A 24,106-nucleotide genomic window follows, 5' to 3' on the forward strand; every position below is an offset into this window, starting at 1 on the left:
ACAAAGGCAGGCTCAGACTGCCGGAAAGAGGAAGTTCGCAGAGATCTCCATCTCCCCCTGCTCCCCCTGTTCTCCTAAGGCACACTTGGCGCGGGAGGACGGGCGAGCAAGGAGCCCGGGAGAAGGCGATCTCGTTACAATGAGGGAATTGAAGGGAGAGCCCCCTCCAAAATATGTACCTAGAGGCCGTGGGTGAGAGGCCGCGACCCTCACGGTCGGGATCGGCAGAGATCGAGAATCCAGGTGGTCCAGCACCTCTCCCGAGGGTCCAGCAGCCGCCGCGGCAGCAGCAGCAGCCAGCTACTCTTTAACTCCCAGATTCCGAGATGTCCAGCGCCAACCAGGGCTCGGGGCTTCCGGGAGCTCAGCCAATCGCGGCTCCGAGCCGTCCTCGAACTGGCCAATCACACCGCAACCGCGTAGGAAATTCGAATGGAAACTTCGCGCTTCACGCCCCTATAGTAACAGGCCCCGGGATTCAAATGAACCTAACTTTATGGAGCGCCTCACAGCGGCAGAAACACAGCGCGAGGGGCGGAGTCTCCCTCCGGCGTGAGGAGGCAACGTGCAGCCTGATTGCCCGGGAGGACAGGACACTCCCTCCTGTTCCGGGTCAAACAGTCCTCCCGCTTTTCCTCGCCTTGGCGGGCAGTGGCCATGGCAGGGAGTAATAGCGGTGCTGCGGTCGCGGCGGCCAACCTGAATGCGGTGAGGGAGACCATGGACGGTGAGTCCCCGTCCCTATTCCTTCCTCTTCTCTCCAGTTCGCAGGCAGACTCGGGGCCCAACAAAAGGGGATGGTTCTATTGGAAGCTTGAGAATAACCCGTTCGTGTCCCGGACCGCTTCACCCGACACCCCCGAGTCCGTCGACGCCTCGCCTTCGAGGGGTGCCTCCTTGGCTCTTACGTAGGTGGTCGCGCGCGCCGTCCCGTTTCCCCACGTCGGCCGCGCGCGCCCGGGGCTCGGAGTGTGCGCGCTCCCGATCCGCCCGCAGGCCCGTTATCCCTGGCTGGGCTGGAACCCCGTGGGCCGCGGGCGCGTTCCCGCCCTCTTCCCCCGCCTCCTCTCCATGCTCTGAAGCGGGTACAAATGCTGCGCAGCTCGGGGGCCTGTGAGGGATACGGGGGGGGGGGGGGTGTGTGAGGGACGCAGGTGGTGGGGGGCGGGGCAGGGGGGGGCGGGGCGTGTGTGTGTGTGTTTGTGTACACCCGTACTGAGTGTGGTGAGGGTGAAAGGAGCACGCGTTGTGTCTGTGCATATGAATGTGATGAAGTTGAAAGAGAAAAAAAAAGTTGCTTCAGTGTGAGTGAAGTCCATCTGGTTTAAGTGAAATTCGTTATGCCGAGATAGTTTAAGTATTAGCTATGAATGAAATAATAGCTTATATAAATGGGAGTTTCACCCAGGCGTGGCACCAGAACCAAAAATGTGCTGGTGTCCACTCCACTTTTACCCTTGCAGACGTGTTGACTGTTTCCGGTGTATCCTGAATAGAGCTCCTTTGCACATAGCTGTTTGCATGTTGTCTCCCCCATTAGACTGAGCTCCTTGAAAGCAAGGACTGTTTCTTGCCTTTCTCGGTATCCCTAGCACAGTACCTCGAACTTAGTAGACAATTAATAAATGCTATTGACGGGATTTGACAGACTTAACCTACTTTATTCCTACTTGCCCTTTCTTGTACTGTACTTCCCACTTGAGCTTTATACAAATATGCCCAGGACTCCCCATCCTTTTAAGAAAAAAATGTCCTTACAGGAATCTACCATCGGACTCCTGCAGTTTACAGCCAGACTTCTAGAAAAAGCAGTTTATACTCATTGCCTCCACTTCTTAATTCTCAAACCCTTGTTACAGCCTCATCACCCAACTGACACAGTTCTTTTCAAGATTAGCAGTGGTATTTTACATGCCAAATCTAATGGTGTTTTCATATCCTAAGTCATCTTAAGCTCTTTTCAGCATTTTACACTCCTTTTCATCTTGGATACTTTCTTCTCTTGGGGTTTGCTTGATACCTTATTCTTTTGGTTCTACTAGTCTGACTGTTCCTTCCCAGACTCCTTTGCTGACATCATTCATATCCTACCCTCTAACTAGTTAAAATTAAGTCTAATGCTCCCTCCTCCTTTCTCTGTACCCACATTCTTGGTAATCACATCAGCTCCCATGGTTTTAGTTACCATCTCTATTCAAATGACTTAGAATCAGGGGTGGGGAACCTGCAGCCTCCAGGTCACATGTGGCCATCTACGTCCTTGGGTGCAGCCTTTTGATTGATTCCAAGTTTTACAGAAGAAATCCTTTTATTAAGGGAATCTGCTCTGTGAACTTTGATAGACTTAGCCCCTCCTTAGCATTTCGAGGATCTAAGGCATCTCTAAAAGTCTCATAATGGAAAATGCTATCCATATCCAGAGAAAGAGCTATGGGGTTCTTGAATGCGGATCAAAACATGCTATTTGCCCTTTTTTTTTCTGCTGTTTTGTTTTGTTTTTTCTTGTGGTCCCTCCTATTGGTTCTAATTCTTCTTTACAGCATAACTAATGTGAAAATATTTTTAATTGCATTCCGTCTTGGAGAGGTAGGGGGAGAAAATTTAAAACTCAAAAGCCTTATGGAAGTGATTGTTGAAAACTAAAAATAATTTATTTAAAAAAGAAAGAAAGAAACAATGTTCTAGAGCAGGGGTGGGGAACCTGCAGTCCTGTTCTAGAGACTTCTTCTTTTTTTTTTTTTTTTTGGTAAGGCGATTGAGGTTAAGTGACTTGCCCAAGGTCACACAACTAGTATGTGTCAGGTGTTTGGTCTGAGGCCAGATTTGAACTCAGGTCCTCCTGACTTCAGGGCCGGTGCTCTGTCCACTGTGCCACCTAGCTGCCCCTAGAGACTTCTTAAACTCAGACATATCTGAAACAGAATTCATTATCCATCACCCCCCTTTCAGCAAAAAAAAAAGTATCCCTCTTCCAAATTTCCTGTTTCTTTCTAAGGCATTATTTACCTAGTATCCCTGCTTTGTAATTTTGACTTTAAATTCAGCTCACTCAACATATCCAACAAGTTTGTTGAGGTGTCAGGGTATGTTGCAGAGTCATCTTGAAAGATTCACTAAGACCATATCCAACTCCAGCAAAGGCATTTATTGAGGATTACACTCTCAGCAAGTGGGCTAGGCTCCTTAGAGGAGCTAGCAGTTTAGCAAAGCAAGACAGTGAGCACATGGTGTCATTAGCATAATAGAAGATATGAATATTAAAATATAGGAGGGATTTACTAATATGGGGAGGGAGTCCTAGCCTTGGTGGAACTGTGCATGCAGCTACCCAGAATGCATACAGAAAAGCCCAGTGGGGGGTTATTAATGTAGTGTAAGTATAATAAGCCTCTCTACATCATAAGTTCACCTAAGGGCAGTTCTTTGCTATTACTGTGCAGGTGTCTACTTAAAGAAAGTACCTTCTGTGATTTAGGGTCAAACATCCTGCTCCGCATCCTGTTGGTGCTGCTTTCTTATTGGCTGACTATTGTGGTTTTGTCTAAAACTAGATGGATGGGGTTGTGGAAGTGCTGCTTGTTCTAGTGAGGTGTATGAGGAAGTTGGGATATTGGGGGATGTAGTTAAGACTTCGTCATTCCCCCCTCAGAGAGCTGGGTCCCAAATTCATTTGGGAGAGGGACCAAGGTGTTGGCTTCTGTAGCTTCTTCAGGCTTAACAAGGGGTGTAGAACCATCCATGTCTCAGTGGGTCCTGAGGAGGAGGTGGACTGGAACTGAGCATAGGCCACATCCAGGGGATGATGAGTGGGTATGGGTGGGTATTCACTGTATGCTGCCAACTCTAGGTGAATAGCCTGTTGTCTGGAAAACACAAATCTGACAAGCAAGTTCAATGTGCAGGACCCAAATATAAGGAGCAACAAAATAATTAGAAGTGGTATCAGAATAGGGGAAAACAAAGAAAGAAACCCAGAACTCCATTAAAATCATTTATATTTGACATACAGGATTATCTGATTTTGTTACTTTCTTAAAAATTTCCACTCTGCTCTCCGCAACATTTTTTTAATATGGCTACTCTCTGCTCACACAGTCTACCTCTTGACTAGATTATCGCAGTGACCCCCTATTTGGCTCACCTGCCTTGTTTCTCCATTTCAGTCCATCCTCCATACTGCTATCAAAGGCATTTTCCTTCAGCACAGGCCTGACTGTCATTCTTCTAAACTCCAGTGGCTCCCTGTTTACCCCTCCCCCCCAAATAAACGCCATTTAACTTTTTTTTTTCCCTTTGGGTAGATTCTTAAGCTCTCACCTGCTTCTATTGGCAACCCAATAAACCTTGTCTCTGACTGAAAGAAGGTTTGAGTAGTCGAATTCCTTTGAGGCAGATCATGCCCTTTGCCCTTCTGTTTCAGAGTTCCCAAGACCCCTAGACCACAACACAGAGGACTGCATAGAGTTGAAGAGATCAACCCTAGGTAATGACTATGAAGTGGAGTCAGAGCAGGGGTGATGTGATGCAGTTTAGGGGTTCAGGGGTGCTGGGACCCCACGATCACAACACGTGGGTCCTTTCAACCAAAGACAAGGTTCATTAGAACATCGGTCATCTTGGGCAGACTCTTAAGAGCCTGAACATTAGTAAGCTGTTGGCTAGATTATAAGAATCTAAGCCTCCATTTAACTTTTAAAGCCATATACAGCTTGTCAGCCTATGCTTCCAGCCTCGTTGTATGTATCATTCCAGACCATCTCCCCTCTCTATCTCTCTGCATTGACTGTCCTCATACCTGAAAGACATTTGTAAAGTCATAGATCACAGAGCCCAAAGGGACCTCAGAGGCCAACCTCACTTTACAGAGGAAGAAACTGAAGGAGAGAGTTTTTTACTCAGTGTCCCAGCTAGTGTCTGAGAAAGGATTTTAACCCAGATCTTCCCAACTCGAAGTCAGAGGTGGCAAATTCAAGGGCTGCAAGTGGCTAGCGAAACTTCTTAAGTTCAGCCAGAACCAGATTATTGGGGGACGTTTAACAGAAGGAATAAAAATACCAAATTTTTGTTGTTTCAGTCATGTTCAACTTTTTGTGACCCCATTTGGTGTTTTCTTGGCAAAGGTACTGGAGGGGTTTGCCATTTCCTTCTCCAGCTCATTTTACTTGTGAGAAACTGAGGCAAACAGGATTAAGTGACTTGCCCAGGGTCACATAGCTAGTGTCTGACATCAGATTGACTTGAGGACTATGAGTCTTCCGTGCTCCAGGCCAGGCACTCTATCCACTGTGCCACCTAGCTGCTATCGCCTTCCCCCCAAGTAGAACATAGATAATGTTTATTTGTGACTTTCTAAGTCACTGTCAGCCTTTAGAAATCAGTTCCTATTTGAGTTTGATACCACTGTACCACATCATGCCCTTACCTCTACCTCATAAAATCCCTTCTTTCTGGATGCATTTTAGCTTCTACCTTCAGGAAGTCTTTTTCTGATTATGCAACTTTTCATGCCTTCCCTCCTGTACTTTCTTTTATTTAACTACTTGTATTTATTTATAAATGTATATTATTATGTATATTATTTATTATTGTTCTTTTATATTTATTCTGTGTATACGTATACGTATTTGTTTTCTCCTCTGGTTGAACGTAAGCTCCTTCAGAGTGGAGATTGTATAATTCTTTGTCTTTGTATCCCCAGCACTTAGAACAGTGCCTCGTACGTAGTAGTTGCTTAGTAAATACTTATTGATTGATTAGTAATGGTATTAGTGCATAAAATGTATTTTCTTACTTCTATCAGTGTTCCAGCTGTTGCTTTGGCATATGGTGACTGATGAAACCAGTAGAATAAGCATGATTGAACTTTGAAATAAATTTTTTTTTTTTTTTAACAATTTGGAACTCACAGTAAAAGTTAATACAGTGCTTTACCTGATCACATAAAGAGGAAACAGACCACTTCAGCAGCAAAGGAATGTTGCTGGTAAAGCTATAAAACTCCAGAGATAGTAAATGCTTTCACGTAGCGCATGGCAGGTTAGAGTATAAATGATCTAACCTTAGGCTAGAATGTAGAGAATCTTTATATAAATCACCATTACTAAGTGCTAATAACATGAGCACATCAGTAAGGCATGGATGCTAAAATAAGACACCAAGAAGCACTTGTAGCCTTTGGTTAAACTCTGATCTACTACTTTTCGTATTTTGAGATTCATTCTGTTAGACATAAAAATGCTACCAGAATTTTTTTATTTAATGAATCTGTAGGTAATGTATAATACTGACTCTACTATAAACACATTCACGTTTCAGTTAATTATAGAGTTTCAAGGTTAAAAGATTTACTACCAATACAGTTAAGTGTATAATATGAGGTATTATGTGAAGTTCCTTTAGATTTAAAGCTGCTTATCAGTGTTTACTGATGGGCAAGTGAAAAGTTGTTTCTCATTTTTATTCTAATTTTATTCTAAACTGTGATTTAAAAATGAGAAAAAGCACCTTTTATGCTCAAGTATAATAATGTTTTACTATTTTAAAAAACTTTTTTAGCAAGTAGATTTGTGCCTTTTTGCAATACTAGGTTGAAAGGATGCATGAAAGTAATATTTTATACACCTCTTCTTAACTTGATTATTTAACCTAAAAGATATGAAGCTCCTTTATCCCTTTGCTTTGCTGGCTTTTTTTTTTTTTTTTTTTTTTGGTTGGTTCTCAGAACCTTCACTCTCCTCCCTACCTCTTCCTTCTAGAACATAATACAGTAGAAATAATATTGGACTTAGTCTTCTGACACCCTCAGGCTTCTGGTTGGTGACCATTCACTGTATCTAGCTTCAGCTCAATTCACCACACCAGTTTCATGCCATGCTTCTGTGTTTTAGCCTCTACCCTGGGACTTAAGGCCCCAAGCTCCTCCCTAGAATCCCTGGCTTTTGTTGCTGAGTATTTACTTTATCAAGCCCAGATCCAGAACTAGCATGCTACTCCCCAGCTATTTTCATGCCTTGCTGCTGCAGAGTACTCTTTCCATCCCCTTTCTAATTCTGATTCTGAAAATAGTAATGAAATCAACACTAACAAAAACTCCTCTGTGGGCACCACCTCTCATATAAGTTGTCTTTTCCCCATTAAAACATCAAGGACGTTGAGGCAGGAATGGTCTTGTTTTCTTGTATTTGTATCCCCATCACTTAGCACAATGCTGGCAAATAATAAACACTTAATGCTTTTTTATTAATTCATTCCTCAGACTTTGGTTCAAATCAGATATAATGGTTATTAATGCAGCCCTGGTCAACGTAAAACCTATTTGAGTCTCATTTTCCTTATTTGTAAAAGGAAGTTATAGTATTTGTAATACCTCCCTCACAGTTAAGGAGAAGCACTTCGGATTTAGTGCTGAAAAGAAGAGATCTTAGAGATCATCTGCCTTACCCATTTTTTATTCCCTAATAGGTACTCAATAACTATCTATTGAATTGGTTTTGGGCTTGGGGGGGAATATTCACTGTCATCCAGTCCCGTCTGACTCTATGTGACAAAGTCCATGAAGTTTTCTTGGCAAAGGTACTGGAATGGTTTACCATCTCCTTCTCCATCATGTTCTCATTTTATAGCTGAGAACTGAGGCAAATAGAGATTAAGTGACTTGCCCAGGGGTCATGTAGCTGGTAAGTGTCTTTAGCTAGATTTGAACTCTTGACTTCAGGCTCAGTGCTGTAGTAACTGAACCACCTAGCTGCCTGTGGGGATTATAGGAAAGGAACTAATTAAAAGAACACTTTCCAGGTTAGGAAATTGCCAAAGGAAACATACTCTATATCTGTTACAAGCACCATAAAGCTCTAGACAATTTTTCCCTCAAAACCTAATGAAGTATATAGTTCTGCGTTTGAAGTCACAGAACATGGGATTGAATTCTGACCTTGTTGCTTTCTGTTTATGTGACTTGGACAAGTCACTTAATCTCTCTGGACTTCAGTTTCATCATTCGAAAAAATGGGAAGAGGGAATAGAGTAGATAACCTCTGGAGTGCCCTTCCATCCTTAAATCTGTGACCTAAGTATGTTGAAGAACTCAAAACAAGCCTTTTTTTCCCCCGCAAGTTCTGCCACCAGTCAGAGTTTACCAGGATTCATCAAAGATTCCCTCCACAGTTGGTCAAATTGGTAGATATAATTACAGAACTTTAGGTCTGGGAGGAACTTTGGTGGTCAGCTATTTCCAACCCCCTTTGTCGATAGAGATTGGTTTTGACAATTTACTGCTCCTTAGCAGTGTGTTCTAGGTGAAGCTGCTTTAGTATACAGCAAATACGTGTATGTGTGTGTATGTGTGTTAAGCAAAATTTTAATAATTTATACAATGTTTTATTTCATTTGATCCTCACAACAGTCCTTTAAGGTGCGATTATTCTCCTGTTTTACAGGTAAAGAATGATGATTAGAGAGGTTAAATTATTTGTCCAGTTAAGTGGCTAGGGCAGAATTTGAACCCAGGTCTTACTGACTCCCAGGTCCAACTCTCCACTGCCTGATGGTGCCTTTCATGGTCAGCAGTTCAAAATTATGAACTGGCAAAAAATACCATATAGGGTATTTTTGGAGAGGCAATAGATAAAAGATAAATTATCAGCAATTATTTTATGACTTTTTTAAACTTTCATATTGCTCTTGGGTCTAAGAGTTTAGATTATTGTCTTATATTTCATTTTCTAAATAATAAAAATTCTACTCAATTCTGTACTTCATTGACGTTCTATGCACCCTCCTTTAAATTAAATTTAAATGAGATATCTTATCATTTTTAGGTTTTCTCCTTACCACTTAAAGGTCTGAGTGGATAAGCTTTTCTTTGGGAGATCAAGACATGACCTGATCACAATCAATATTCTTATTTCTCATACTAAAGGTTTTAGAACAGTCTTTTCTATTGGAGGTACTATGTTTCCAGTTCTGGATCACAAGGAGTATAAACATCCACATGAGCATCTGAGCTAACAACAGGGTTTGGTTTGGACTAGATAGAAGATATACCCCTGATGAAACATTCACCAAAAAAAGACTCGTGTTAACACCTCACTTTAGATCCCAATCCCCAAATTTCGGAGTTAGAAGAAACCCTTAGCTTAAGTCTAGATGAACTGTATCTATAGCAGTCCTCTAATCCAGTGGTTCTTAAAGTTTTCCACAGTGGCAGAACCCTTCAGTTTAAACAAAACTTTGGCAGAATCCTTATAGTAAAATCCTCTAAAATTATTATTTTAATGCCTATTAAATAATATACAACCAAACTTTGGATGTTTCAGGGTTTCTTGCAGGATAGTATAAGAAATATTGCCCTAATCTACCAGTTTAGTAATCCAGAATTTTTTAAAAAGTCATTTTAGTCTGGCAAATTTATTCTTAGTGACTTTAATAATCTGTAGTAGAAAATATTTGTAGAAATCTAAATTAAGGTAACTGGCATGCTTTTCTCTTCTGAGGGGGAAGAATCAAGACATTTTCCTTTCTCTAGTCCCGTAGTACTGTGAGAAATAACTCGTTTGGACTCAGGAGGGATGAAGTTATAAGCCTAGTTTGTTATGCAGTTGCAACCACAGGTGTCCTATGGACTACAACACAAAGCAGGAGTTCACTATTTATCTCTAATCCCAGCCACTAAGTCTCTCCTTTGTTTCTTCATTGGCTGAGTACTCCAGCATGTACAACTTTCCAATAAGCCTATTGTACATCTACCCCTTGATAGGTCTTCTCCTCCTTCTACATACATCACATGTTCAGAAAATGGCATCTTAGCCCTACCTTGAGGTGGAGAAGTTAACATTCATGAGCCCATTAAGCATGCTCACTATAAGCAAAGCTTAACCTTTGACCTACTCACTGGCTTCTCACGGCAAAACAAGATACTGTCTGTATCCCATTTTGTTACTTTTCTAGTGGTTGTTTCAGTTTTATGGAAATATCTCTCAGTACCTTTTGTATTCTCCAAAATCTTTAAAATATCATTGATAATTGCACAGCAATTTTATCTTCCATTACCCTAGGTTCCAGTTCATCTGAACCAGCTGACTTGAACTCATCAGGGACAAGTAGATGCTTTTAGTATCCCCTTACTTTCTTGGGTACCAACTCCCTATTAGCTTTTGTGATTTTAGGCACTCCCATCCAGAGGGAAACTTTTATAAATTATCCTATTCCGTCCTAAGCAGTGGTTCTATCTCTGTAATCAGTCAATCAGTAAGAATTTATTAAGTACCTGCTATGTGCCAGACATTGCTAAGAATGGGGGATACTAAAAGAGGCCAGCAAGGGACAGTCCCTGCCCTCAAGGAGCTTACTATTTAAATCTCTTTTTCTCAACATAGCTTGTGGGGGTGGGAAGAAGAAACTAAACTCGTACTGTTGTCCTTAGCTTTTCTAGCTCACGTCAGCTTATTTTGAACTTTTAGATTCCTAACAAATGTTTAGTAGTACTGTACCATGCTTTTGTATTTATGATTTATTGCCTGCTTTTATCTTCTGTTCATGTTTTTTTTTTTCCACATCTGAGTTGTTTGGTGAGTTCTCTATATATCCATATTTATTCTCTTCAAGCACTTTACATTTTTCTTACTCATTAGAATTGCCTTGATTTTGTTCTCTTTCTGATCCACACATACGTTCAAAGTAGATAATTAATTCTGTTCAGAACTACAGATCCGAGTGGTCCAAGAGTTGAGTCTGTGCAGGTCTTATGCTAGTCTTGTGCTAAGGTAGATCACAAAAAGCTGGAGTCCTTTTAATATCACTCATCTCTCATTTAATATCACTCAGGAAAAATGCAAGAGTAGAATTCCATTGTTTCCAATGGCTTTGATGAGGTGGTGGGACCTGGACCCCAAAAAGCCCTAATACCATATCTAAGTAACCAGGTGCCCCCACCCCAAAATTTTTTCCCTTGTTACAGGCACAGAGTGACCCTGTAATTCCTCAGATAAAAGTTATCTTAGGGGTGCCTGACCCATGAACTCTCTCTTTGGCACCAGATCCCCAAGGACCAGTCTCTGGTAGCTAAACAAAAACGTCTTTTCTCCCTTGAAGTCTGGTATCAACAAAGCTATCTCTGTTAACTCCCTCAGTTTTCCCATCCATTCCAGCAGCCTTAGCACCCTGACTACTTGCATATACTGACCACTCCCAAATCCCCACCCCATCACTTAATTAGCATGTTTCTTTTCTATATAAGCTTTGGTATCACCCCATCAGGTTGCAGGTTCCCTTGGAACTTCACTTGCTTCTGTTGGCATCACCATAAACTTTGCTACTTGATTAAGGGACAGCTTGAGTATGTGAATTCATTCCAGGCAGCACCGCCTTGTACCCTGACATTCTCGGAGTTCCTAGCACCCCTAAACCACATCAGCTTCACATAGTGTTAGGTGTCAGAGGTTGTTTTTAATCTAACTCTGAGAAAAGCGACCCAGTTTCTCCCCTTACAATTTTTTAAAAATTAGAATAAAAGAGGGGTGCACATTCTATCAGAAAAGTCCAAATTGTAGAAAACTTTTGAGGAAAAGAAATTTCATTATATTTAAATACTTCCTGCATTATAAACTAAGTATAACGGCTTCTAGTAATTATATGAGTTGTTAAAGGGAAAAAATTAATTGTATGTTGTGTACCATTGTACATTATTAACATCTCCTTTTAGCATATAATAATTGTTGGGTCCATAAGAAGATTTTAAGTGAGTGAAATGACATACATAGCTCACATATAAGATAATAGAAATGTAGTTTCCAAACTAGATGCCTCTTTTTTTGTTTTTTGTTTTTTGTTTTTTCATTGAAATGAGAAAACTGAGGAACCACCCCACCCCCACCATGGTTAAGTAACTTGGTATAAACATTTGAACTCAGTGCAGGATTAATAGTATTTTGAATTTATGTTTTACTAATCTGATTTTACTAACCATAGTCTTTAGAAGCGCTGAAGAGGTCATGAGGGGAAAATGGTTAAGAAGCCCTGGTCTAAAGCATAGGGCTAAGAATCAGAACTGGGCCCCTAAATGACTAATGAACTACTTAACTAACCCACAATGTCTATTGCACCATTTGTCAGATGAAGATAACATCACCTTGTCTACCTATCTCACAGGATTATTATGCTTTTTTTAAAAATAAAATAATAGATATGAATGCATTTGGAAAAGTTAGAAGTATTAAGTATTAATTATTTAACTTAGTATTACATTACTAAATTCTAGTATTAATTCCAAAATCTCTTAGGAAATTACAGTCTTGTGACAGTATCTGGACTAAAGGACACTATCTACATAGATTGAAATTCTGATGTCTAACTTTTAAGAAACTTTTGTATATATTTTTCAGTTCTGCTTGAGATTTCAAGAATATTGAATACTGGCTTGGATATGGAAACACTATCTATTTGTGTTCGTCTGTGTGAGCAAGGAATAAACCCAGAGGCCTTATCCTCTGTCATTAAAGAACTTCGCAAGGCCACAGAAGCATTAAAGGTGAGGAAGACTATTAATTTTTGCTTCCAAGCAAAAGTTCTTTAATTCTTTTTCCAAAAAAATTTTATGAAAGGTAAAACTAGGTCATTAATAGAATAGTTCGGGTAACGGTTAAACAAATTGTGATGCATAACTATAATAGAATATTACTGCACAATTAAGTCTACAAACATAAAGGATTTAGAGAAATATGAGACCTGTGAACTGATGAAGGGAGTAAGTAGAACTAAACACAATGAATGCAACAATGTAAAAAAGCTGTCACTCCTCCCCTAAAAAAGCCCCAAACTTGAGACTATGTAATTATAATGACCAGCCTCGACTCTGAAGAAGAGTTGATACACCTTCCTCACCTTTTTGTGGTTGTGGTGATATTTGTTTGGAATGGTATACAAATTGTCAGATAAAGTGGTTGTGTTGGTTTTGCTGAATTGCTTTTTTTTTTTTTTTTTTCTTACAAGGGTTGACTCCCTGGGGAGTGGGGGTATATTCAGAAATGAAGATGTTACAGAAACAAAAGTGACCAGTGAAAATAAGATTATTTTTTTTTTAAACATTAGGAGAATTCTCTAAGTCCAGAAGAATACAAGAACTCCACTCCTGCCTTTTCAGGCATTATTTCTTCAATATTCTTGAAGAAGTGACCTTTCTCCTTACCAAGGCCAACATGCATCCTTGATCCCAAAAGATATCTCTTGTCTTTTCCAACAGATTGCCCCCCCCACTAGCATCCCCACTGTATCTTCAGTTATTCTCTAATGACTTCTCTGCTGCCTGCAAATATATCAATGTCTCCTCTATACTTAAAAAACCCTCACTTGATTCTACCATCCCCACTAGTTATCATCCCATAGCTCTCTTTAGCTGAACTTGAGAAAGCCAGGTATGCTTGTTTCTTCCACTTTTTTCCTTTTCTTTCTCTTCTAAAACCCTTTGCAATCTGGTTTCTGACCTCCAACTGAAACTACTCTCTTTAAAGTTACTAATGATCTTAATTGCCAAAGTTAATGGCCTTTTCCAAAATACATCTTTGAAGTGTCTGCAACATTTGACACTATTAATCACCCACTTCATGTATATACTTTAGGTTTTCTTGACACTGTTTTCTCCTGGTTCTCCTGTTTGTCTAACCATTCCTTGCCAGTCTCTTTTGCTGATTCTTCACATTAACGGTGGGTAGTTTTCATGGATTAGATTATTATCTGTATGATTGATCTTTATATATAGTCCTAATCTCTCTCCTCAGCTATAGTGCCACATTACCCATTACCTTTATATATAAATATCTGAAACTCAACATTTCTAAAACAGCACATTTTTTTTTCTCCAGACTCTCTCTACTTTGAACTTCTCTGTTACTTTCAGGCACTACCATCCTCCTAGTCATTCAGTAAGTATTATTCAGTTCCTGCTGTGAGCCAGATAACTATACTAGGCAGTGTGGCTACAACTGCAATAAATGATATTCCCTACCTAAAAGAAAGGACAACTTGGCCAGAGTACCTGGCCTAGAGTACTGAAGACTTATTTTTCCCCCCCAGTTCAAATCAGACCTTAGACGCTTCCTAGGTATGTGACCCTGGGCAAGTATGTCATTTGACCCTGTTTGCCTCAGTTTCCTCACCTGTAAAATGAGCTAGAGAAAGAAATGGCAAATCATTCCAGTATCTTTGCCAAGAAAACCCCACGTGGGATCATGAAAAAATGACTGAACAACAAGAACTTAAAAGAAGCTTATATTCTAATGAGGGAGACAAGAACACATAAGTATAAAGAAAATAATTACCGAGTAGTTTGGAAAGGCTAGCACTAACAGCTAAAATAATTAGTAGAAGGTGGGTGCATGCCCACAACCATGTTGTCATTCTTAGCTCTTCACTCTCAATCACATCTCCAGTCTGTTACCAAATCTTGTTTCTACCTTTATTGTGTTTCTCATACCTCCACCCTCTTCACTTCCACATCTTCCATTCTACTTAAGGCACACATTGCCTCTTTCCTGGGCTATTGCAATAATCCTCTGGTTGATTTCTTGGCCTCAAGTCTCTTCTCACTCCAATTCATCCAGATTCAAATATCAACTCCTTTTTGTTTGTTTGTTTAAACTCCTATGTAACACTCTTAATAACTTGGCTGCTTCCTACCTTTCCAGTTTTCATAGATTTTACTTTCCTCCACAAATGCTACATTTTAGTAGTTCTGGTCTGCTTGCATTTCCTTGAACATGACACTCTTATCTCCCATCTCTATGCTTTTGTATTGGCTGTCTCCTCCTCTACCCCTTCTTCCCCACTTCTATGCCCCCTCAACCCCAATTCTTGGAATTTTCTTCCTTCTCATCTCTTCCTCATAGTTTCCTTGGCTTCACATCTCAACTCATAAGTCATCTTCTGCAGAAGACCTTTCCCATTTTCCTCTTCACACTCATTCCCTAGCCAGCTTCTAGTTCCTTCCCCTCTGAAATCACTTCCCATCAACTCTGTATGTATCTCATATTTTATTTACATCTTGTGTCTTTCTTGATAATGTGAATGCCTTAAGAGCAGAAACTGTTTTTACTTTTCTTTTTATCCCCAACATAGTACCTGGCAACATAGTAAGTGCTTTAATAAAGGCTTTTATATTGATTCTTCCCAAAACCAGTTGCATTTTTAAAATTTTCACATTGGTCATGTAAAGAAGAATTAGAACCAATAGGAGGGAACACAAGAAAGAAGAAACAAAACAAAACAGAAGAAAGGAAAGAGCAAGTAGTGTGCTTCAATCTGCATTCAAGGACCCCATAATTCTTTCTCTGAATATAGATAGCATTTTCCATCATGAGACTTTTGGAGATGTCTTAGATCCTTGCATTACTGAGAAGAACTAAGTCTCTCAAAGTCAGTCGTCATCGCACAATATGGCTGTTACTGTGTACAACGTTCTCCTGGTTCTGCTCACTTCACTCAGCATCAGTCCATATAAATCTTTCCAGGTTTTTCTGAAGTTTATTTGCTCATCATCTTTTTTTTTTCTTTCTTTGTTTTTTGAAGTAGTTGGGGTTAAGTGACTTGCCCACGGTCACACAGCTAGTAAGTGTCAAGTGTTTGAGACCGTATTTGAACTCAGGTACTCCTGACTCCAAGGCCAGAGCTCTATCCACTGCGCCACCTAGCTGCCTCTTCATCATTTCTTATCGCATAATAGTATTCCATTACATTCATATACCACAACTTGTTCAGCCATTCCCCAGTTGATGGGCATCCCCTCAATTTCCAGTTCCTTGCCACCACAGCAAGAGCTGCTATAAATATTTTTGTACATATGGGTCCTTTTCCCATTTGTATGATCTAGGTCAAAAGATATGCAGAGTTTTATAGCACTTTGGGCATAGTTCCAAATTGTTTCCAGAATGGTTGGATCAGTTCACAACTCCACCAACAATGCATCAGTGTTCCAATTTTCCCACATCTTCTCCAGTATTTATCGTTTTTCTGTTTTGTCATGTTAGCCAATCTGATGTGTGACCTCAGAGTTGTTTTGATTTGCATTTCTCTAATTAGTAGTGATTTAGAGCATTTTTTCATATGACTATAGATGGCTTTAATTTCTTCATCTGAAAACTGCCTGTTCATATCCTTTGACCATTTATCAATTGGGGAATACCAATTGCATTTTAATGAATAGTTCTCAAACTTTTTTAGTATGAGGGCCCATTTGTAATGTCCAAAAATTTAGTGATCTCTCCCCTCCAGCGCCCCCTTCAATCTGGTTATATTATTAGTGTTAATTGGTTAAGAAGATACATGATGGCAGAAAACTGTTAGTAATTCAGTAATAGAAAGTGAACCTGTGATTTCATAGGCATAAAGAACTACTTGATGAGGCTACTCCCTCTATTAGTAAATGTCAGCACCTTTTCTGCAACTTATAATCCTAAAGAGTTGCCTAAAAAGGTTTAGTGACTCTCCAGGGTCAAATATCCAGCATTCATTAGGAGTAGGACTTAAATTCAGATCTTTCTGGCTCCAAGGCCAGCATTCTATATGCCGTCTTGCCTCTCAACATGAATTCAGTAATGCTCTTTAATGAATTCACTTAAAGCTGTTGTAATCCATCCATCCATCCACATGCACACACACACAAACAAGTGCTTGCACTGGCAGATATATGGGTATATAAACACATACAAATGCTTGTTGCACACATAGATTCTCAAACCACTTCTACGAAGATCTGTTTCCACAGGTTGGAAACTGCTGAATTGGTTCTCTTTTTTCTGTTGATTTCTTTTGCTGTATTTCTTTGTTTCTCCCACAGTTGAGTCACAGTCAGTATTTTGCTTTCATTCATTTCCGTCTCTTATATGGTATAAGACTGTATTCAAACCTTTCAGAGCTGGAAGGACTTTTGAAGGCCATCTGAACCAAATGCCTTGTTTCGTAGATGAGAAAACTTCATCCTAAAGATGGCTTGCCTAACGTCAAAAAACCTGGTTTTCTTTCCTCAGTTGAGTAGAACTATGTCACCTGAATCTCTTAACCTTCCTGGGTCTTTTTAAGCCCTCCTTCCATATCCCCACCCTCACTTGAGAATCCTAACCTGTAGTATTGAGAAGTGGATAAGTTGCTGTCCTCACACTTTGAATTCTGGCATCTTTTCCCTTAGAACCAGAGGGAAAAATTGAGAATAAAACCTCTGTAGTTCATTTGAATGTTTGCTAGCTCTCATGAAACCTCATTTGGTTTTCCTTTTAGGGTGAAAGACATAGAAATTTAGAGCCAAAATATACCTAAAAGCCCTCTCACCTTCACTTTATAGATGAGGGAAAATATTTCAGTCCCCAATAATGACGTTTGTGTAGCGCTTAAAGTTTTACAAAGCACTTTGGATGTATCATTTCATTTGATCAAGAAACAGACCCAGGAGGCTTCAGTAAAGTTCATTGATATGAGGCATTGTTTCATTTTTTTCTTTATTTACCCAGCACCTAGCATAATGCCTGGCACATAGTATGTGCTTAATAAATACTTGTTTATTGGTTAAAAGATTCAGAGACTTATTCAAGATCTTTATAGTTGCCAATTTGGATCACCTGATTCCAATTTATTATTCTTTCCCTTATACTACACTATCTTTAGTCTTTATTGATTTTGCATCTTCCTATTTGAAGAGAAGATTTCTCTTTTCCCTTTTGTCTCTCCTCCTTTTTTGACCCTGGTTACTGGTCTTAAAACCTGCCTATATTGTAACTCATAAACAAAACAAAATAAAACAAAAGAACCACTTTCTAGTTAACAAAATTCTTACCTGTACCAAAATGTAACTTTTAAAATCCATTTAAGTAGATCTAACAAGGTTTTTGAACAGATAAATAGTGGTTTCTCTGTACTTTACAGAAATGTAATCGGGTCATACCTGATACTAATAATAAAAATACTAATAAATAGTATTTTTAGTTATTACTCCTTTCAGCCTGCGTAGAAGGATGTCATTACATTCCAGAGCAACCCAGGAAGAGCCCTTTTTGAGTCTTAACCCTGTGCTCTGCTTTCTTTGCCATCCATATGTGTAACTTAGCTGTTATATTGATACAAGAAAAGAAAGTGAAACTTATTGGAGTTTAGTAATGGATGGAAAGAGTATTGCGCACAAAACATGTCCAGACCCTACCAGTAAACTGACTCAGTTTTTGTTATGAAAGGACTATAGGGATAGGGATTGGACCTGTGATGTCACTAGCATAGGGAACTCCTGGGTGAGGAAACTTCTATCAATGCAGGTCGGCACCTTTTCTGCAACTTAAAAGAGTCTTACAGAGCACTGAAGGCTTAAGTAGCAGCCTGAATATGTAAGAGGAGGGACTTGAACCCAGGTCTTTCTGACTCCTAGTCCAGAGTTCTGTACAATACATTATACTGCCTCTTGTAAAATACACACACATGCACACATGCACGCACATGCACAATCTTTCTTTGTGTTGATCTTCAACTTGTCTCATCCCTTCCCTGATTTTACCCACCCCCATAGATTTCCTCCATACATCTTACATACACAGTGCTCATCCTCTCTCATCCTCTTTTTAACCCACTTTTTTCTTCTAAATATGATCTCTCCATACAGAATAGGTTTCTGCTGGGTTACACATTTCATTCTACCAAATCCCAATAATATATTAGGTCAAAGGATGTTTCCCTGCATTATTAGGACTATGCTATCTTTAATCTTTATTGGAAATCCAAATGTTATTTGAGGTAGACTTGGCATGATTCATCCAAGTCTGATGCTTCAAGTTTGGAATTAGAATCAAATGAGATATTTGTGGCCAGAGGTGTGCCAGTAAATGTTTAACAAACATCTCTCCATAAATTAAAAAACAAACTGTGTACAGCACACTTTTAAGTTTAATTTGCATTATTAACATTTTTTCCTCTTGCTTGTTGCCAAAATATTGGGCAGGAGAAGAAGTTGAATTTTAACACTGGCTCCTTTTTTGGAATTTTTTTTCCCTTCCATGAACTTCTAAATCTTTCAACTGTTCTTCTTTTGTTGTTGTTTTATGTGGTATTTAGCTTGGTAGATATGCATTGACAGTTTTCCCCCACCCCCTTCCTTTTCAGTTAAACCTTTTCTTAAATATTAGATTTGCGAGACATGGAGCAGATATATTCCTTTTTTTTTTTTTTGGTGAGGCAGTCAGGGTTAAGTGACTTGCCCAAGGTCACACAGCTCGTGAGTATAAGGTGTCTGAGGTCAGATTTGAACTCATGTCCTCCTGACTCCAAGGCCGGTACTCTATCCACTGCTCCACCTAGCTGCTCCCAGATACATTCTTACTATCTCATTTTAAGGGTACTTCTTCACTGATCAGGAGCCATGGGCCAGAAATCCAGATGTTATTTGAAGCAGGCTTGGCGTATTTCAGACTAGTCTGGTACTGTATGTTGGAATTAGAATCAAAGAAGATACTTGTAACCAGAGATGTACCAATAAATGTTTAAAAAACAGCTCTTCACAAATTAAAAAACAAACAAGAAACTGCATACAGCATACTTTTAAGTTTAATGCAGTATTAGCATTTTCTCCATTACTTTCTTAGGTCTAGACAATCAACCAAAGAATAAATCAAGCCCTGATGTGTAGAGTGTGCTAATTTCTGAGGTATAAATGCTCACGCTGAAACTTGAACATTGAAATTTTAATTTTAAGCTCTCAAGCCCAATATAAGCTGGCTCTAGTACACCCCTGCTTTTGTAGCCTATTTAACAGTTAACAAAAGATTTTAGCCATAGCATGGAAAGGTACTCGGCAAAGATACTTTATGGACATAGCAAAACACAGTCAAGCCTGATTATACCATAGCTACTCCTGCTTTTTCATAGTATGGCTCTTGTGATTAGGTTGCTAGGAAGCTATGTCAAAGGCATTAGTCCCCTGAGCCAATTAAGTTTTGGTGATGATTTTAGCACCTTTGAAGGGAAAATTAACTTAGCCTGCTTGGCGTAGATGTTGCTTCTGTGATAGCATTCATTCTCATTTATTTCCTTAACCAATTCTTTTCCTAAATCAGTTTTTTCTTTTATGCACCCTTTTCCTTCAGTGTATAACCTGTGCACTTTGAATGGTCTTCAATTTTCTTGCCTAAGATTCTTGTAGTGCTCTCCAACTTTTGTCTGGTAATAATGTTTGTGACCATTTGAATGACCATAATTGTATAGTAATGTATTTGGAATGAAAGGTTCTCTATTATATTTTGATAATATGACCCATCAAGAGAAAGATCCGGTCAATCAATAGGCACGTATTCAGGCACTTTATGAAGCACTGGCAAGAGAGATAAAAATGAAATTGCCTCTACCCACAAAAGAACTTACAGTTTATAAGGGGAAAGAATGTGTACATGTATAAATATATACAAAATAACTATAAGATAATAAGAGTAGGAGGAAACACTATCAGTCAAGATCAAGAAAGACTTCAAGTAAGAAGTGTTATTTGAGCAATTCTTTGAAGAAACTAGATTTTAAGAGTCAGAGGAGAGGAGGGATAAGCTAACTTCCCTATATTTGTTATCAGGCCAGCCAATAGCTAACTTCATACCCCTAAGTAGGCAGTCACCAACCATCTTTACTATTTTTTTTTCTTTGACCCTTTTTTCTTGATGTCTTACCTGGAAACACCTGTGAATTTGAGCATCAGGCTTCCTCCTCTTCAGAAAGAGCCTCTGATTTGTTTTTTGTTTTTTAGCTCCAGGTATTTAATATTCCTTTCCTTTATTTGATGTTTTTTAGTCTCTAACTTCCTGGCATCAGTCATTTCCCTTTTGCACTTCACATGGTTTTGTTTTTGTTTTTGGTTTTTTTGACATCTTTTCCTCCTTCCCTCATACTCCCACATTAAAGCTTTGCTTCTGTTTTGTCCCTGATAAACTTGAATGTGGTGGAGAGGTATTTCTTAAGCCCCTTCATCATGTTTTTTAGTGTAGAGGTCACCCAACACTCTTCTCCAGTATCCTTGTTCTTTTACCTTTTTATTTCCCTATCCAGTTGGAGAAATGGCAAATAAAATTGTTCTTTCTCTTTCTTCTACTCTGTGATGAGCCCCTTTTATTGTTGTTTTGGTCAGGTGATGGCAGAATTAAAAGTGCATTACTGAAGGTGAATTCAAGGATGTAAATCAAACTTTTTATATAGTTAATAACTTAAATATATTATTTAACATTACAACCTATTAAATGCAGTTTTAAGAAATCGTTTTGAATTGCCAAATCTTTATCTTTAAAATATCTTTTATTGGTTTCATTGTAATGAATCTAATTTCTCTTTTAGGCTGCTGAAAATATGACAAGCTGACTTCATGGAGGGATCTCTATGAGATGAGCATCAAGATCTGAAAGATTTGAAGATTGCATACTGGAATGAAATTACTTTTTACAGCAATGTAAAATTAACAAACCATAGCTTTATACATAGTGGAAAGTAGCTTATTGAGATATTATCAGATAACTGTTTAGTTCACATCTTTATTTTGTTTTTTAATAGTTGTAATGGTTTACAAATAATAAGCTGTTATTTATATTTTCTTTATAGTTTTGAAAGCTTTACTTTTGTAAACACTCTGTCAAATATTGCACATTTGCTGTGCCTAGTTGAAAGTATAGTGGAAACTGTCAACACTGATGTAGTAGTTATGACTTGTTGACATTTCCATTATAAATTCTAATTTTGAATTATTTATGTATAATAACTTTATGGCTTTACTTTTCACTGGACTAGAAGTTGGCAGAATTTCAGAGATCCTTTGAGTGTGTCAGGTTTTATTTAAATCCATTGTGTGTGTCAATTTTGTTTTGTACAAGAGCATGTTAATTTCTTAAGATCTCTACTATTGTAACTGAAAGACAGTTTTTTAAACACAATTTAGTTGAAATTGAATAATGTGAACTAGATCACGTTATTAAAAATAAAACTTTGGAAACAGCTATTAGTTGCTGTTTGAATCATCTAAAGCTAATGAGAGTATTTTAGTTATGTTTTGCCTCTTAAGATTTATACTGTTATCATTCAGAGACCTCAGTAATAATGTACTTATGATAAACTAATGTGACCAACATGCAAAATCCCTTTTATTAAGTAAAAATAATTTGGTTACTGAATAAGAAATTATCAGCTAAATTTTTATTCATTGTATGAAAATTCTTTTAAAGTTTAAATTTAACTTTTTTTTTAAGAAAACAGATTTCAGGTCATTATGCAAAGACTAAAATAGGCCAAATATCAAGAATTGTTAAACTGTGCCTTCTTAAAGTCACTTTTGTGATATTATTTGATCCTCATAGTTCTGTTTCTGAATGGTGCAGTAGAGAGGGATTTTTAGAAAAGACAGAGTATAGAAGTAAAAAACTAGCATTACTGATTCTCTCTATCATTATTTATTTTTATGGCATGTTAATGTGCTTTTAAAAAAGGCTTCTGCTTCCTCCACTGTTGTTTTTAAAACATAAGCAGAATTTTTTCCGTCACTTTATCATTCAAACACATACAGAATTCACTGGAAAATTTCTTGTGTATAAGAGGGATAAGTAGTAGCCAAATCTGTTCTGTAGTTTCTATAATTGTCCAGAGATGGAGGGATGAAGGAGGGCAGGGAGTAATAACTTGAAATATCAAGAACATAAAAACTGCATGTTAATATTTTTAGACTGCTACTATCTATAGAAAATGAACTCTTGGTTTGCTTTTAAATAAAAAATTTTGTATCTAGCTCTTAGGGCTGAAAATGAAAAGCAATTTAGTGCATTCAGTCTTAATTTTTTTCTTCTAATGTAGCAGCCCAGATTCAGTTTAAAAATTTATAATGTCATAAATTAAGTTATATGGGAAACACAGGAAAAAAATGTGGGAAGAGGTCTATGTTTACAGAGGGCTTCCTGAATGTGTTATATTTCTGAAATGTAAATCTATTTTTTTAATGCATATTCATAATATTTCAAAGGATATTTAAGGAAATGAAACAAACAACTGTAAAATTATGGTCTTGTGCATGTTATCACTGACAATAAAACTGAATAGTCTTGAAAGGTACTTTTGATTTGTTTCCCATGTAGTATGTATTGAAAAAAAAATAACCATGTGAAGTACCATAGTCACTTTATGCTTATGTGTTAGTATTCTTAATATTTCTATTGTAAATATTTATGTACTTAGTTATTCATGGTTTCCTTAATTCCATAGAAGTGCTGTGTCAATGTGTGTCTTTTTGTAAAATAAATTTTTATCAATATCTTCTATTTACATGTCACCTACCTTTCTCAATATATTTTTTTCCTTTCCCCCGTCAGAAAGCCTTCCTTTATAACAAAGAATAAATATGAGGAGGATGGGGGGAGAAAGCAGTTTAGCAAAACTAACCAAACACATCCAAAAAATCTGACATAATACAATGTTCCATGTCCATAGTAGCCCAGCTGCAAAAAAAGCTGAGTGAGTTGACTTCTAATGTCTCTTCTATGGGACTAAGCCTGGTCATTCTACTTTTGTATCATTCACTTTTTATTATATTCTGATTATTATTCTTTCCATTTCTGTTGTAATTGTATATAGTGTACCTGGTTCTGCATATTTCACTTTGTATAATTTCATATATTTTCCCATGTTTCTCTATTCATCATTTCTTATAGCTCAGTAATATTCCATTTTTCATATGCCACAAGTAATTTTGCTATTGATGGATATAAGTTTTGTTTTCAGTCCCTTGTTGCCTTAAAAAGTGATGCTACAAGTATATTAATTAGAAAAATGTACAAAATATTTTGATTTTTTTTCATTCTGCCATATTCCTAAATTTTAATGAGTTAAGCTTGCTTTTTCCTCCATTTGTTTAAGTTTTTAAAATTATTATTCCCTATCTCTCTTCAGTTAGTACTGTTTCTGCAATTAATTTTGCTTAAGCTTATTCAACTGTTCCTATAGACTCTTCCCATTCCTGTTCCTGATTGCTTATCCTTTCCCTAGTTTTGGGATTTAACTTCATTTATTGCTTTCATTTAATTATTTTCTTTTATGTCCCTTCTCTTTCCCTCTTTTAGTTGAATGGGTAGTTTAA

The 24,106-nt window shown here is 38.2% G+C and overlaps 2 protein-coding genes across 3 annotated transcripts in view; one reads left to right on the forward strand and one right to left on the reverse strand.

Annotated features, from left to right (window-relative positions):
* BORA (BORA aurora kinase A activator) overlaps window positions 1–343 on the reverse strand; it is a 31,483-nt gene extending 31,140 nt beyond the window's left edge. The window contains exon 1 of one of the 2 annotated variants that reach the window (XM_027844526.1): window positions 180–343. The gene's annotated coding sequence lies outside the window, so the exon portion shown is untranslated. The remainder of the gene's footprint in view (window positions 1–179) is intronic. The other variant, XM_027844527.1, reaches the window with a different exon arrangement.
* Window positions 327–23,251, forward strand: MZT1 (mitotic spindle organizing protein 1). The gene is made up of 4 exons (XM_027844553.1): window positions 327–552; window positions 593–727; window positions 12,378–12,523; window positions 21,331–23,251. Exons 1-4 carry the CDS (start codon window positions 327–329, stop codon window positions 21,352–21,354), a joined length of 531 nt encoding a protein of 176 aa, XP_027700354.1. The 3' UTR covers window positions 21,355–23,251.
* The last annotated feature ends 855 nt before the right edge of the window (window positions 23,252–24,106 follow it).

The sequence above is a fragment of the Vombatus ursinus genome, unplaced genomic scaffold (genome assembly GCF_900497805.2).
Source record: "Vombatus ursinus unplaced genomic scaffold, bare-nosed wombat genome assembly UNPS02014942.1, whole genome shotgun sequence".
In the NCBI taxonomy this organism is placed as follows: Eukaryota; Metazoa; Chordata; class Mammalia; order Diprotodontia; family Vombatidae; genus Vombatus; species Vombatus ursinus.

Coding starts and splice junctions, on each gene's coding strand:
- MZT1 (XM_027844553.1), top strand. CDS start 327: ATGTCCAGCGCCAACCAGGGCTCGGGGCTTCCGGGAGCTCAGCCAATC. Junction 553..592: donor GGGCGGAGTCTCCCTCCGGC/GTGAGGAGGCAA, acceptor CCGGGAGGACAG/GACACTCCCTCCTGTTCCGG. Junction 728..12,377: donor GGTGAGGGAGACCATGGACG/GTGAGTCCCCGT, acceptor TATATTTTTCAG/TTCTGCTTGAGATTTCAAGA.